The sequence below is a fragment of the Oncorhynchus gorbuscha genome, linkage group LG14, assembly GCF_021184085.1.
Source record: "Oncorhynchus gorbuscha isolate QuinsamMale2020 ecotype Even-year linkage group LG14, OgorEven_v1.0, whole genome shotgun sequence".
Taxonomy (NCBI): Eukaryota; Metazoa; Chordata; class Actinopteri; order Salmoniformes; family Salmonidae; genus Oncorhynchus; species Oncorhynchus gorbuscha.
This window is the reverse complement of record NC_060186.1, coordinates 17573377-17587383: the sequence shown is the minus strand read 5'-3', so window position 1 is coordinate 17587383 and position 14007 is coordinate 17573377. Positions and strand designations below refer to the sequence as shown.

Genomic DNA, 14007 nt, shown 5'->3' with positions numbered 1-14007 from the left:
CGCGTTGTCCCATTCACCGGAAGTTGCAATTTTTTGTATCGAAATTAATGGGTGTTAAATCCAATTTGTGGATTTGTATTTCCGAAGTGATATCTAAACTACACAAATTCAGTTTTGACATCCTACCAACTTTAGGCTTGCCGAAATGCCAGAAAGAGGCACTCAATAAATTGAGAGTTTAACGTTTGATTTTAGTTTTACTCCTTGTCCTCTACTTATACCCTTGACCTACTTTGTCTGCATTAGGTACTGGTAATACAACAAGCTACAACATTCAATAAATATCCCAATACACTCTTTCCCCGGCCTCACATGATGTAAGTGGAGAAGATCCACAATTGTTCTTAGAGAACCTCTATTTTAAAAGTGTGCTTGTGCGTGCGTATGCATTGAAATTTGAAAAAAATGTGTAAATATATTCCAATGAAGTTACTTCTATATTTTAAAAAATATATAGATCTAAGAAAGCCATAAGATAAATAATTCACTTGTTTAGAGAGAAACATTTAGATCATTTTAGAGTAAAATAGTAATATGTTGGGTGAGTGTGTTGGGATGCATGCCAGCAAAGACACCACACAACACTAAACAATACATTAATTGCACTAACTAGAGAAAGAAACCATTAATCTTAGACTTGGGACCGCACAGCCACTCCACTGAATATCAGGCTAATGATTGCTTGGCAATACTTGCTGTAAGCCACTGATTCCTTCCAAACCACTTATGGTTGAATTTGAGATTTCCAACTTGTTGAGCACTGATATGTTTTATCTATAATTTCTCTTCATTATTTCTCTTAATTTGACAAGGATTAAAAAGGATTTGCAGTAGATGTTTGACTTGATTCATGAAGATGACTGCTAGCTAAGTATGATGTTGACCAATCAAAGCTCCTGTAGATATGTGATTTGACACCATTTTATCTGTGGCCAATGATGACCTTGAGCCTTCGTGGATGGGCACTTCTAATGTAACTCTATGGCAGCACACAAGGGGCTGGAATTTTCTATCCCTACCCTTACACTCGGCGGTGACGTAGTGTCCCCATCAATTACAGAACACTGAGCCAATCACAGCGCAACGCTCTGTATTTTCTACTGGCTTGCCCCACCACCACAGAAAGCACTGAGCTAGGCTGACACACCTACATTTTGGAGCTGCCTTACTCAAGAAAAAAAAGAGACCATGTTTGTATGCGGCTTTATTAACTCAATTATATGTATATATATGTATATATATATATTTTTTTACATTGTTTGCAAACTGATATGTGACATTTATGCCAAAATAACATTTGGGTGCAAAAAAATGTGGGGCTCAAAGCAGGTGGGGCTTTGCCGCACCGGCCCTGAACAACAGGTCACCGGCCCTGAACAACAGGTCACCGGCCCTGAACAACAGGTCACCGGCCCTGAACAACAGGTCACCGGCCCTGAACAACAGGTCACCGGCCCTGAACAACAGGTCACCGGCCCTGAACAACAGGTCACCGGCCCTGAACAACAGGTCACCGGCCCTGAACAACAGGTCACCGGCCCTGAACAACAGGTCACCGGCCCTGAACAACAGGTCACCGGCCCTGAACAACAGGTCACCGGCCCTGAACAACAGGTCACCGGCCCTGAACAACAGGTCACCGGCCCTGAACAACAGGTCACCGGCCCTGAACAACAGGTCACCGGCCCTGAACAACAGGTCACCGGCCCTGAACAACAGTTCACCGGCCCTGAACAACAGGTCACCGGCCCTGAACAACAGGTCACCGGCCCTGAACAACAGGTCACCGGCCCTGAACAACAGGTCACCGGCCCTGAACAACAGGTCACCGGCCCTGAACAACAGGTCACCGGCCCTGAACAACAGGTCACCGGCCCTGAACAACAGGTCACCACTGCTCAAGTATTTACCCTTTATTTAACTAGGTAAGTCAGCAGGTTGTGAACTATGCAAACAACGTTTCCAAGCAGAGAATGTACATTAATACATGCATTAATATAAATTAATGTAACAAAATCATGGGGAATTAACAGTACACTTACTAGGACTACTGGCGACATACTGGGGAATTTATTAAAATACACAATTAAAGGGCAAACAATTCACACAATGAAGAGACATTCCATATATTTACCCCCCCCCCCCATCCCGTTGCAACATTTTAAATGATACTCAACACAATTATCTTCACACATATTTTAGATGCTTTTCACTGACAGCCGCAACTCAACGAGGCTCATTGCCAATGGCGCTGCCCAAATTGCAGGCGTCCCAAATATGCGTAGGTCTACCTACAGCTATTAAAAAAGAAGAGGCTAATGATTGCTTTGTGGATAAGCTCTCTGGTGAAGTATTTAGAATTATTTTAATTTTATTTAGACAGGCGTAATGAAATAATTTAGGAAAAACATCCATTTACTTTAGAGGAAGCCATCATTCTAACAGTGCACTGTGCATTCGCCAACTTTCCTTTCCAATTCAAAAGAGTCTGTATATAATGTCGAGATGTTCATGTCTCCGCCCTAACAATGGGAGTTACCGTCCCAAATGTGGGAAGGCAGGCTATAAACTGAGGTCTGCATATTATGCCCATACAAACACATTGGGCTTCACCTCTTCCTCTCTCTCACTGGAGAAAGCATCCGAGCGAGCAAAACAGCGCCCCTCTGGTCTGAAGGTTTTCACCAGCAACGAATTCGGCAGGAGAAGTCCGCCCCCATTCATTTTCAACGAGAACACAGTGAGATGTGCAGGGGATTGTGGGAAGTTGAGCAGCGAGAACCCTGCTAGAGGAGCGGTAAAAAAAGTTGAGCTCCCCCTCTACTTTATGCAAATTTCAACCGAAGCATTGTCAACAGGAGCCCATGTATCTGATGCTGTCTGGACATAAATAATATATAATACTATAATTTCTTGGTTACAAACTGTTTAGTTTAGCTTGCTCGGATGATTTATCCGACATTGATGCATCTTTCTGTCAGCGTGCACCTCGGTCAAATAAATTCTTATTCATATTTCAATATTTACATTTGGACAAGGAGGTAAACTACAATAGGGCGGGTCAGGAACCCTAAGGCCCGCCATTTGTAGGCTACTGACCTATGTGACTGCATATGTTTGTGAGCTACGGTTTCCTGTCAGTGAGAGGAAATCCATGCATGAAACCGGAAAAGTGGATCCACTCCCAACACACACAAACTCACGTGCACACATAAGTCTACTTATTGCATTTTCTCATTAACACAAACATAATCACATCACTTTATTCCACTAAGGCCAGGATTTAATCAGATCCATGTAAGATCCACACTCTGACTGCTCTCTCTCTCTCTGTGTGTGTGTGTGTGAAATCTCATTGACATCAAATTATGGAAAGGGTCTAGTTGTTGCATTCAATTTCAAGAAGTAGGCTATCCTTAAAATTCTCCATCATCTCACCACACACACAGAGAGAGAGAGAGAGAGAAGTCAGAGAGTGTGTGTGTGTGTGTGTGTGTGTGTGTGTGTGTGTGTGTGTGTGTGTGTGTGTGTGTGTGTGTGTGTGTGTGTGTGTGTGTGAAGGAAGGAAGGAACACGAACGCCTCCAGCTGCTGGCCAAGAAGGTGACGTCAGTTGGGCCAGTAAGTAGTCAGAATTACAATATTACTGTGTGTGTGTGTGTGCGTGCGTAAAGAGGAAAAGCGTGTTTACACAGACGGCCGAGAGCCTGGGGAATAATGCGCGAGAGGAAGTGAGCCGGCTCTCTGTCTGCGCGCTCCGACTTCCTGCTCTGTAGAAGAAAAAAAAACTCCGGATCCCCTTACAGTCTCGAGTCCCGCAGCTCAGACGGCATCAGAATGGAAAACCAGCGCATTATACGGAATTTTCTTTAAAAACATATACAGAAGGAAAGCAGACGTCCAACACCAGGGTATGTGGAGGCATGCTTATCTATGATATTCATATTCACTTTATTAAACCAGGATCGTCACTGAGTTTGAGTGATGATGACTTAGAAGTGAACTCTGTACCAGAAAATATAGTTTGGAAATATGATATAACTCGTGTCATCACAATGAACTTGGAATTTAGGGGACGACAGTCGATAGATGCTGGTAGCATATCCGCGATTTCTTACGCTATCTTGGCACACATGTATACATTTGCGTAAAAGGTATGTGTTTCCTTCTATTCATATAAGTACGCCATAAAAAGTTACGTTTATTTTCGTTTTGATGTTTGCTAACGTTGGGCTACTCCGTTATTCACACTTTGGATGTCAAACTCAAATCGCTCGGGTCTGTCACGGTGCTCTAGTCTGCTTTTCTCGCGCAATTTATTGTTTGTGAGGCATTTGGCAACTCCAATTAGCTGTTGGTGTGAAAATGCGCTCATGGCCCTTTAACAACTCTAGTAGACTTTCTGGTTTGTCTGGACTCTACAGACTAATTGCCATGCGCTTCCGGATTGAAACTGGCAGCAGACAACATCTTGAAAATGAGTCATGGGGCAAACAAAGAGCCGTTTGAGTGTTCCAGGCTCTCCAACACCGATGGCTCTGCACAAACCCGAGCCCGGCGTTCCACGGATGATAACCCATACTCCAGAGCGTCTATATACGGCGTTTGGTACGATACAGCGACCAGAGGCATTATATAGCATATGACGTCTCATGAAGTCACGGTTGGTTGTACAGTACGTGCTAGCGACAGGAACGCGTAGCGCAGTGGCTAGTTGGTTTTTCCATTGGCAGTGCGCAGGAAGAGAGCACATTTAGTCATGGTTAAGTAATCCCCCCCCCCCACACAGAGAGCTCATAACGGGTGTCCGTTTGGTCAATACTGGAGAAGCATATCCAGAGGACCAGCTGTATAATTTCTCTCTCTGTGTCATAGCACTGTAATAAGATACTAGAAACTCCGTATCAACAAAATAAATAATCCCTACCAGAAGCTACATGTAGAGTGTGTGTACCTGTCCAGGTGGAGAGACACTCAGCTGTGGGCCTATCATTCCACAGTACAAATAAATAACGTGGACATGTTCAATGGTGCAATAAAACAGATGTAAATCTATGATGACAGTGTTTTTAATTGCACCAATCCCGTGTTTATCAGGCAATGCAGAGTTGCATGTTTCCTTACTATTGCTACGGATATCCCCAAATGAACAGACCCTGCTGCTTTGTGCCTGAGCTTGGCTAGTTAACCCTTGTCACTATGGAACATCAAAGACTAAATCCCTAATACATCATACCACAGCATGTCCTGGGGGAGACCCAGAGTACATACATGTATGCAATGCATTCTCCATATGTTGTTGTGGAATAGGAAATGGGTGTTGTGTGTTGCTGTACCAGAGCGAGGCGAGGAGGAAACCCGTCCATTTGTCTCATCTGTGAGGTCTCTGTGTTTCCGATGGTTCCCGGTGACAGGAATTCCTACCTTTGAGTTGGGACTGGCCTTTCCCCGGGAAGACGCCCTGTAGCAGAATGAGAGGAAGTCCTCATTTAGACAGCTTTATGGTCTCCCATCAGACACACTATAGACATACACACACCCACACATCCCTACCATACACAAAAACATGCACACACACACAGGAGACCTCCTCAGGAAACAGAGACAGAGGGGGTATTCACCTTTTTCCTCTCCTGGATGGTCGCTCTCCCACTGAGAGGGATGGAGGTGGAGAGAGGGATGGAGGAGGAGGAGGGAAAGCAGGATTCTCTGTTCGGTATTTTCAAACAGACAAGCTTGTGTCTGGGGCATGTGTGTGTGTGTGTGTGTGTGTGTGAGAGAGAGAGATGCACAGAAAGTTGTCTGTGTGGAGTGAGAGACAGACGGACAGTGAAGTCAAGGTAAATAGTGTCGTTGGGCTGTGGCCTGTCTTGGCAGAGGGGCACTGACCACGTCCTCTTTTATCACCACGGAAACATCCCTAGCTCCACCCGTCTGGCCATAGTTGGCAGCACCAAGTCCCTGAACTCTGACACAAGCACACACACTTGAACTCTTTATTTTGACCTATAATGAAACATAATTACTACTACGAAGCACGCAGTCAAAGCACAGCGTATGAGTGAGTGCAAGTAACTGAGTGTGCATGCGTGTTAGTGGAGTGGCATAGAGTTTGAGTGGACAAGCTTCTCTGACTTGTCTGATGTACTAAAGCTGCCAGGCAGCCCCTCATTCACAAAGAGCTGCTGTGTTGACCCGTCTTCTTATCATTTGGGCAGCCAGCCAAGCGCTCCAGCGAGAGAAAGTTTTACCAAGCCCCTGGTGTGTCTCATTACATATGCAGTAATGGCTTTTATTCCCCACTTCAACATATTGTAATATGAGATGTATGATGTCGCTGGCTGGCACTTTGCCTCATAGGCATACATATGTCTATAGACAGTACATTGGTTGGCACCGGATCTGGCACACGATGCCAGGAGTAGCGAAATACTATGACACCAGTGTCTGCTGTAGTGATGATCGAAATTTGTTGTTGGTGTGTTTTGTGTCTTTATGGGTAGGCTTTTATGGTGCAGGAAATGCCTTCTGGGTTGGGGGCGGGACATGGGGGAGGCTTTTGTACTTGAGGGTTAGAATCTGTGTGTTCGTCGATTTACATGCCGTGCAAGTGTAACCCCCCTTTCTTTCTCCCTCTCTCTCCCCAGTCATGGAGAGTGCCATCACGTTGTGGCAGTTCCTGCTGCAGCTGTTATTGGACCAGAGCCACAAGCACCTGATCTGCTGGACGTCTGACGACGGGGAGTTTAAACTGCTCAAGTCGGAAGAGGTGGCCAAGCTGTGGGGCCTGAGGAAGAACAAGACCAACATGAACTATGACAAGCTGAGCCGCGCCCTGCGTTACTACTATGACAAGGTACACCTCCCATAGATTACATTGGCACTACCCAAACACCAAACACACACCTGCTGGTACAGATGACCAGGTACACCAACATGGTATAAACCCTTCAAACGTACAGTAAATTGAGAAATCATGTAACTTAAACAAAATTAAAAATAAACTATACGATGGAACTAAGAAATGATATAAAATGATAGTAAAACGCTCTGGAGAACTTTAATGATATTTGATGTAAAAAAGCAAATCTCGGCTTCATCCTTCATTAAGGCAGATGGCTTGTTCATCACAAAACCCTTTGTTATTGCCAACCACTTTAATATGTTGTTGTTGACAAGATTAACAAACTTAGGTATGACATCCAAACAACAAATGCTGAGTCTTCCTATTTATGCATAATGGACCAAATAATGAAAAGGCAAGCACTGTAGTTTTGAGTTCCACAAAGTCTGTGTGGAAGGGTGAAAAATGGTTGCCATCTATAAATAAGGACAAACCACCTGGTACCGACAACCTGGATGGTAGCGGAATACATTGACTCTGGTTTGCCACATCTTCAATTTAAGCCTGGAAGACTGTGTGCCCTCAGACATGGAGGGAAATAAAGGTCATTCTGCTACCCAAGAATAGCAGGACCCTCTAATTATTCAAACAGCTGACCAATCAGCTTGTTACGTGTGCTTAGCAACCTTTTGGAAAAACATTTGATCAAATAAAGTTATTTTGCAGAAAAAGACTTTCAGCAACAGACTTTCAGCATGCTTACAGCGATGGCCACTCTACATGGACACAAATGACTGATGGTTGGCTGAAAGTAATTGACAGTAAGAAGATTGGGTTGCTTTGTTAGACTTCAGTACATCTTTTAATATCATTGATCATAACCTATTGCTTAAAAAATGTAGGTGTTATTTGCATCCTCTGCCTTATTATGGATTGAGAGTTACCTAATAGAACACAGAGGGTCTTTGTTAATGGAAGCCTCTCTCATGCAAATTCAGTTGAGTGTGGTATACCGCAGGGCAGCCGGCTAAGGCCATTGTTTTCTATTTTTACAAATTACCTTCCACTGACCTTGACTAATGCCTGTGTGTCTATGTACGCTGACATCTCAACAGCATACACGTCGGCTACAACTAGAGATTGACCGATTAATCGGAATGGCCGATTTAATAACAATCGAAAATCGGTATTTTTGGACACAGATGTGGCCGATTAAAAAAAATATATATATATATATTTGTATTTTTTTACACCTTTTATTTAACTAGGCAAGTAGTTAAGAACACATTCTTATTTTCAATGACGGCCTAGGACCGGTGGGTTAACTGCCTTGTTCAGGGGCAGAACAACAGATTTTTACCTTGTCAGCTCGGGGAATCAATCTTGCAACCTTACAGTTAACTAGTCCGACGCGCTAACCACCTGCCTCTCATTGCACTCCACGAGTAGCCTGCCTGTTACGCAGGAGAGAGGGCTAAGTACATGTGTCTGTCTGTCTCTAGGAGAGAGGGCTAAGTACATGTGTCTGTCTCTCGCTGTTTGACTTCAAGCCTATCAACTTCCGAGATTGGGCTGGTGTAACTGATGTGAAATGGCTAGCTAGTTAGCGGGGTGCGCGCTAATAGCGGTTCAATCGGTGACGTCACTAGCTCTGAGACTTGGAGTAGTTTTTCCCCTTGCCCAGCTTTTGTGGAGCAATGGGTAACGATACTTCAAGGGTGGCTGTTGTCGTTGTGTTCCTGGTTGGAGCCCAGGTAGGGGCGAGGAGAGGGATGGAAGCTATACTGTTACACTGGCAATACTAAAGTAAGAACATCCAATAGTCAAAGGTATATGAAATACAAATGGTATAGAGAGAAATAGTCCTATAAATACTATATTAACTACAACCTAAAACCTCTTACCTTGAAATATTGAAGTCTCATGTTAAAAGGAACCACCAGCTTTCATGTAATATAATAATAATATATGCCATTTAGCAGACGCGTGTTCTCATGTTCTGAGCAAGGAACTTAAACGTTAGCTTTTTTACATGGCACATATTGCACTTTTACTTTCTTCTCCAACACTTTGTTTTTGCATTATTTAAACCAAACATGTTTCATTATTTATTTGAGGCTAAATGGATTTATTGATGTATTATATTAAGTTAAAATAAGTGTTCATTCAGTATTGTTGTATTTTTTAAATTTATTTTTTTATTGTTTATTATATATATATATTTTTAAAATCGGCCGATTTAAATCGGTAGCGCCTTTTTTTTGGTCCTCCAATAAATCGGTATCGGCGTTGAGAAATCATAATCGGTCGACCTCTAGCTACAACAGTCAAATAAATAACTGAGACACTTAACATAGAGAACCAGTCAGTTTTAGAAAGGGTAACTAGCAATAGGCTGTTGCTAAATATTTCAAAAACAAAAAGCATAATTTTTGGGACAAATCACTTGCTCAGTGCGAAACCTAATTTAGATATCTTATTGAGTAATGTGGCAATTGAGCAAGTTGAAGAGACTAAACTGCTGGGTGTAACCCTAGATAGCAAGCTGTCATTGTCAAAACATAGACTCAATGGTTGCTAAAATGGTAAGAGGTCTGTCCATGATAGGGCGTTGCTCTGACTTCTCAGTCGACCAGACAGGTCCAACAGGCCCTAGCTTTGTCGCACCTGGACTACTGCCCAGCTGTGTGGTCATGGGCAGCAAAGCAGGACATAGGTCAATTGCAGATGTTCCAGAACAAGGCAGCATGTATCACACTTGAATGTGCACAGACGGGAAGTTGAGGAGAGATTGACTGCATCACTATTGGTCTTTGTGCGAGGTATTGATATGTTGAAGGTACCAAACTACTCAAGCAGTTGTCACACAGTTCAGACACTCAGAAGTACAACACAAGACATGCAACCAGAGGTCTCTTCACAGTCCCCAGGTCCAGAACAGAGGCTGGGAAACACACAGTATTAGATAGAGCCATGACTAGATGGAACTCTCTGCCACCCCAGGTAACTCAAACTAGCACTAAACCCAGTAAAAAAATAAGAAATTACACCTTACTGCACAAAAGGGACTATGACAAGACACAGCCATTTTAAATATATTGTATTGTAATTTGCACTGTATTATGTATTAGACCTAGATGGTGTTAATGTACTGATATGTATTTCAGTCCTTAACTAATAATGTTATGTACTATCTATTATGTCATGTTTCATGTGGACCCCAGGAAGAGTAGCTGATGCTTTTGCAGCGGCTAATGGGGATCCTCATAAATACCAAATACCTCAACACAGCATGAACATGTCTGTACCAATTCTACAGGTCAAACCACCATATATCATGGCATGCATGTTAACATTACACTGTATAACATATGATGCTTCAACTCCTCCCCTCTTCTCCAGAACATCATCAAGAAGGTGATTGGCCAGAAGTTTGTGTACAAATTTGTGTCCTTTCCGGAGATCCTGAAGATGGACCCCGCGGCAGTGGAGATGGGTGTGCGGGGGTGTGATGAGACTGGTGGGGCCCTGTCAGAGGGGAAGGGGGATGAGGAGGGGATCAGGGGCAGCCCCCCAGGGAGGAACGAGTACCTCCACTCAGGACTCTACTCCTCCTTTACTGTCAGCTCCCTCCAACATCCCCAGGACCTCCTCCGCCCCCCTGATCTGCTCCGGCCAATCAAGGTGGAGCCTCGACATGATCACCATGATGACAGTGGCACAGTGATTCGCTTTGTTCAGAACCGCAGCCATAAGGACGGGGCACTGCCTGTGGTGTCGCTGCCTTCATCCCCACCCCCTTCCTCAAACGAGGGCTATTATTTGTCCAAACCTTCCCCAAGGCTAGCCTACTCCTCGTCCTGCTCCTCCTCCCCATCACACAGCCCCACCCACACACTCTGGAGGGCACGGAGCCCCGCCCCTGAGACTGATGAGTCAGAGCAGAGTGCTCAACCCCTTAACCTATCATCTGGTCACAGAGACCGTGGCCAGGTCACACCCACGCCAGAGAAGAGGGGCTTAGCCAATAGCGTCCCGCCAAAAACCAGGAAGCCAAAAGGCCTGGAGATATCTGCACCCTCCCTGCTCCTGACAGCCAATGACATCGGATCTATCGCCCTCAACAGTCCTGCGCTGCCCTCTGGGTCCCTAACACCAGCCTTCTTCACTGCACAGGTCAGCACCACCCTCACTCACAATCTTTTCCCAGGTTAGCCCTGAACAAACGCATACACTCGCTCCACCCTCGCCCTCTGTGTGTACGTGCTGATTTATGTGTGTAATGACATTGGGGGAAATACATGACTTATCTGGGCTTCTCCCTGAGTCTCTCTGGAACGGTCTGTCCTTTCCTTACCATGAAGCAGGGTAGGGCGAGGAGAGAGAGGGAGGTAAGAGAGAGTTATTGAGGAGAGACGGAGAGAGGAAATGAGGGAATGAGTGGAAGAGGTAAGCGGAAAAGAGGGATAGGGTGGGGAGCGAGACTAGTAAGGAGGAGAAAGGGAGGGAGAGAGGTAAGTTGAGAGAGTGCAAAGAAGGGAAGGGAGAGAGAAGAAGGGGAGGGTGGGGAGGTCTAAGTGAAGCCATATGTTCCTAAATCTCTTGAATCGCGTCGTAAGGTAAGGGCTGTTTTAATACCACGGATACAAAGAGAGGGAGAGAGAATCTAGAACTCCTCTTTATTGGGCCACAACAAAACAACACATTAAAATAGCATACATCATTCCTTACCCACATAAACACCCCCCCCCTTTAACAGAGAAATAAAGTCAGGGAGAGAGAGCGATAGGAAGAAATTGATGTCATTTGCAGCTTCTCAGCTCAAACCTAGTTTTCCATGTTCTGTGACCTCAAGAGTTCCCCAAGTCAGCCTTGAATTTACTCCCCCAGTCTCCCCCAAAGCAGGGTATGAAGCCCTCTCTCCCCTCCTAGTTCCAGTGTTTTACTAAATCAAACAGTGCCAGCACAGCAGGACTGAATAACCACAGGGAGAAATTAAACCTCTGTGCTGTGTGTGTTCATACTCGGCTAGATCATTTTACAGATCACCAATAAAAACACCAACAGAACATTGAACAAATTGACATCTCTCACTCTTTCCATAAACTCTTTGTTCTCCCCCACTAGACTCCCTCAGGTCTCATCCTCACCCCCAGTCCCCTGCTGTCCAGTATCCATTTCTGGAGCAGTCTGAGTCCCGGAGGATCCCTGAGCCCCGCTCGCCTGCAGGGCCATGGACCCCTGTTCCAGGTGACACACACACACACACACACACACACACACACACACACACACACACACACACACACACACACACACACACACACACACACACTCTAAAAGAGAATAAAGAGAGAGGAGAAAGTAAGAATGACACCACCTGGAGTGAAGACTGATGGGAGTTGAGGAGAGAGGGAGGGACAGAGAGGAAAGTTGTGGGATGGGTGACAAAGGGTTAGGGGAGGACAGTTTAGTATTTGCTTGTTCCTGCTGAGCTGAGAGGGAAAGGGCTCCACTCGAACTGGTAAAAAAAAGGAGGGATAGTGAATGCTGACAGTGAGTTAGAAGTTTGAGCTTTGACTTGGGTTGCAAAATTCCGGGAACCTTAAATAAATTCCCTGGTTTCCCGAAATCCCGATTGTAGGATCCCAGATCCAGGAGGGAATAAGCAGTAAATCTGTAGTCCTCCATCCAGGACTTCTGGAAAACAGAAAATGTTTTGAAAGTTCCCTGAATTTTGCAACCCTTGCTAAGACAGAAGATTCCCCCAAACAGCCTAATTTTCTCAACAACAACAACAAGTCACATGACACCACCGCTATTTAGTTCTGTGTGTGTGAGCGGTTCACTGTGATTGTACTTAAGTGTGTGTGTGATTCACCGTGTGCATGGGTTTCAAAATAAGCTACAGATGTTTCCTTTCGGGTGGGGGGGGGGGGGGGTCAGGAGCCCCACCCACTCCCACATCAGGAAGTGCTTCTCCTCCCATCGTCAGTAGGGATGGGCATTAAAATACCTCAGCCACCATTTTAGGGGATTCTTAAACCCAGTCATCAGCCTCTCCAGAGTTACCCAGAGTTTTGGCCAGAGTTCTTTATAAAGAAAATGATCATTAGCAGTAATAGTACAATGTGTAACACTATACTAGGGATAGAGATGAATGTACTTCACCTCACTATAATATGGGGTGCATCATTTTTATTGTGTGCCATTTCCTACCTGACAGTGGATCTCACCGGTCTTGTCCATCTGTCTGTAGTTCCCCAACCTGCTGAATGGGCCCATCCCAGTCCCCTTGTCCAGCCTGGACACCTCCTCCCCCCTACTGCTCTCCCACAACCCACACAAGTCCTGATCTTCCTGGAGGACAGTACCATACTCTACTGGACTCTACTACCAACTGGACCAAAACAGGCTTAAAATCAGGCCCGACCCGAACAAATAGGCCCAGTCCACACAAGTTCAAACCCTGCACCCCGACACAGCAGGACTCGAGGCCAAATCAGGTTAAGCCAGTAAATATCAGGACACTGCTGCAAACCTACTGGATCAGCCTTCAACTGTGTCAATATCATTGACTTGAAGATACATCTTCTTTAGTTTCGTTGAAACCGTTTTTTTTTTACTTACTCATCTCATCCATCTTGAAAAAAAAGAAAGTAAGTTATCCCATATTTATCCTCTTCAGAATGCTGTTCCATGCATTGTACCTTGTCTGGCGAATGGTTATAACGCTTTATAAGAGACAGGGCATGGTTATAACGCTTTATATCATTGTATAGTGGTTGATATGTTCACCTGAGGCTGTGAACCTGGTTGTATTGTTCTGGCTAAGTGTTTTCCTATGGTTTTGTATTGCATTACACTAAGCATTATCACCTTGTACCGGCTGTGCCTTCTCAAACGTAAGAGTTATGTAAATGCTTTATTTTCAAGCTTCTTTTTTTTTGGAGACGAAATTCCAGTTCAATATTAAACAAAAGCTTATTTGTAACAGCTTTGTTAATTTTTTTTATAAAGGAATTGATACAAATGTATTCTCATAATGATTTGCTATTTGTTTTGCTGTTCGAGAGTCAAGTAAAAATGACTTAGTTTTAAATAAACATGAAGCATTGACTGCTATACAACTCATTTTATCTGGTGTGTGTGTGTCATCAGCTA

At 44.4% G+C, this 14007-nt stretch overlaps 1 protein-coding gene across 3 annotated transcripts; it reads left to right on the top strand.

The window, feature by feature from the left end:
- Positions 1–3484: 3484 nt before the first annotated feature.
- LOC123994575 (ETS domain-containing protein Elk-3-like) lies at positions 3485–13977 on the top strand. 3 transcript variants are annotated; one of them, XM_046297330.1, is made up of 5 exons: positions 3485–3620; positions 6647–6855; positions 10246–11019; positions 11971–12093; positions 13103–13977. In XM_046297330.1, exons 2-5 carry the CDS (start codon positions 6649–6651, stop codon positions 13196–13198), a joined length of 1200 nt encoding a protein of 399 aa, XP_046153286.1. In that variant the 5' UTR covers positions 3485–3620; positions 6647–6648; the 3' UTR covers positions 13199–13977. The 3 variants fall into 3 exon arrangements, with proteins under 3 accessions (XP_046153286.1, XP_046153287.1, XP_046153285.1); XM_046297331.1 differs by lacking the exon at positions 3485–3620 and adding an exon at positions 3680–3910 and having other exon boundaries at positions 13070–13204; XM_046297329.1 differs by lacking the exon at positions 3485–3620 and adding an exon at positions 3683–3910.
- The last annotated feature ends 30 nt before the right edge of the window (positions 13978–14007 follow it).

What these genes read in the sequence shown, in the direction of transcription:
- LOC123994575 (XM_046297330.1), top strand. Translation starts at nt 6,649, where the DNA reads ATGGAGAGTGCCATCACGTTGTGGCAGTTCCTGCTGCAGCTGTTATTG. An exon ending in CAGCCTTCTTCACTGCACAG is followed by an intron (nt 11,020 to 11,970) that starts GTCAGCACCACC and finishes CTCCCCCACTAG; the next exon opens with ACTCCCTCAGGTCTCATCCT. An exon ending in GCCATGGACCCCTGTTCCAG is followed by an intron (nt 12,094 to 13,102) that starts GTGACACACACA and finishes ATCTGTCTGTAG; the next exon opens with TTCCCCAACCTGCTGAATGG.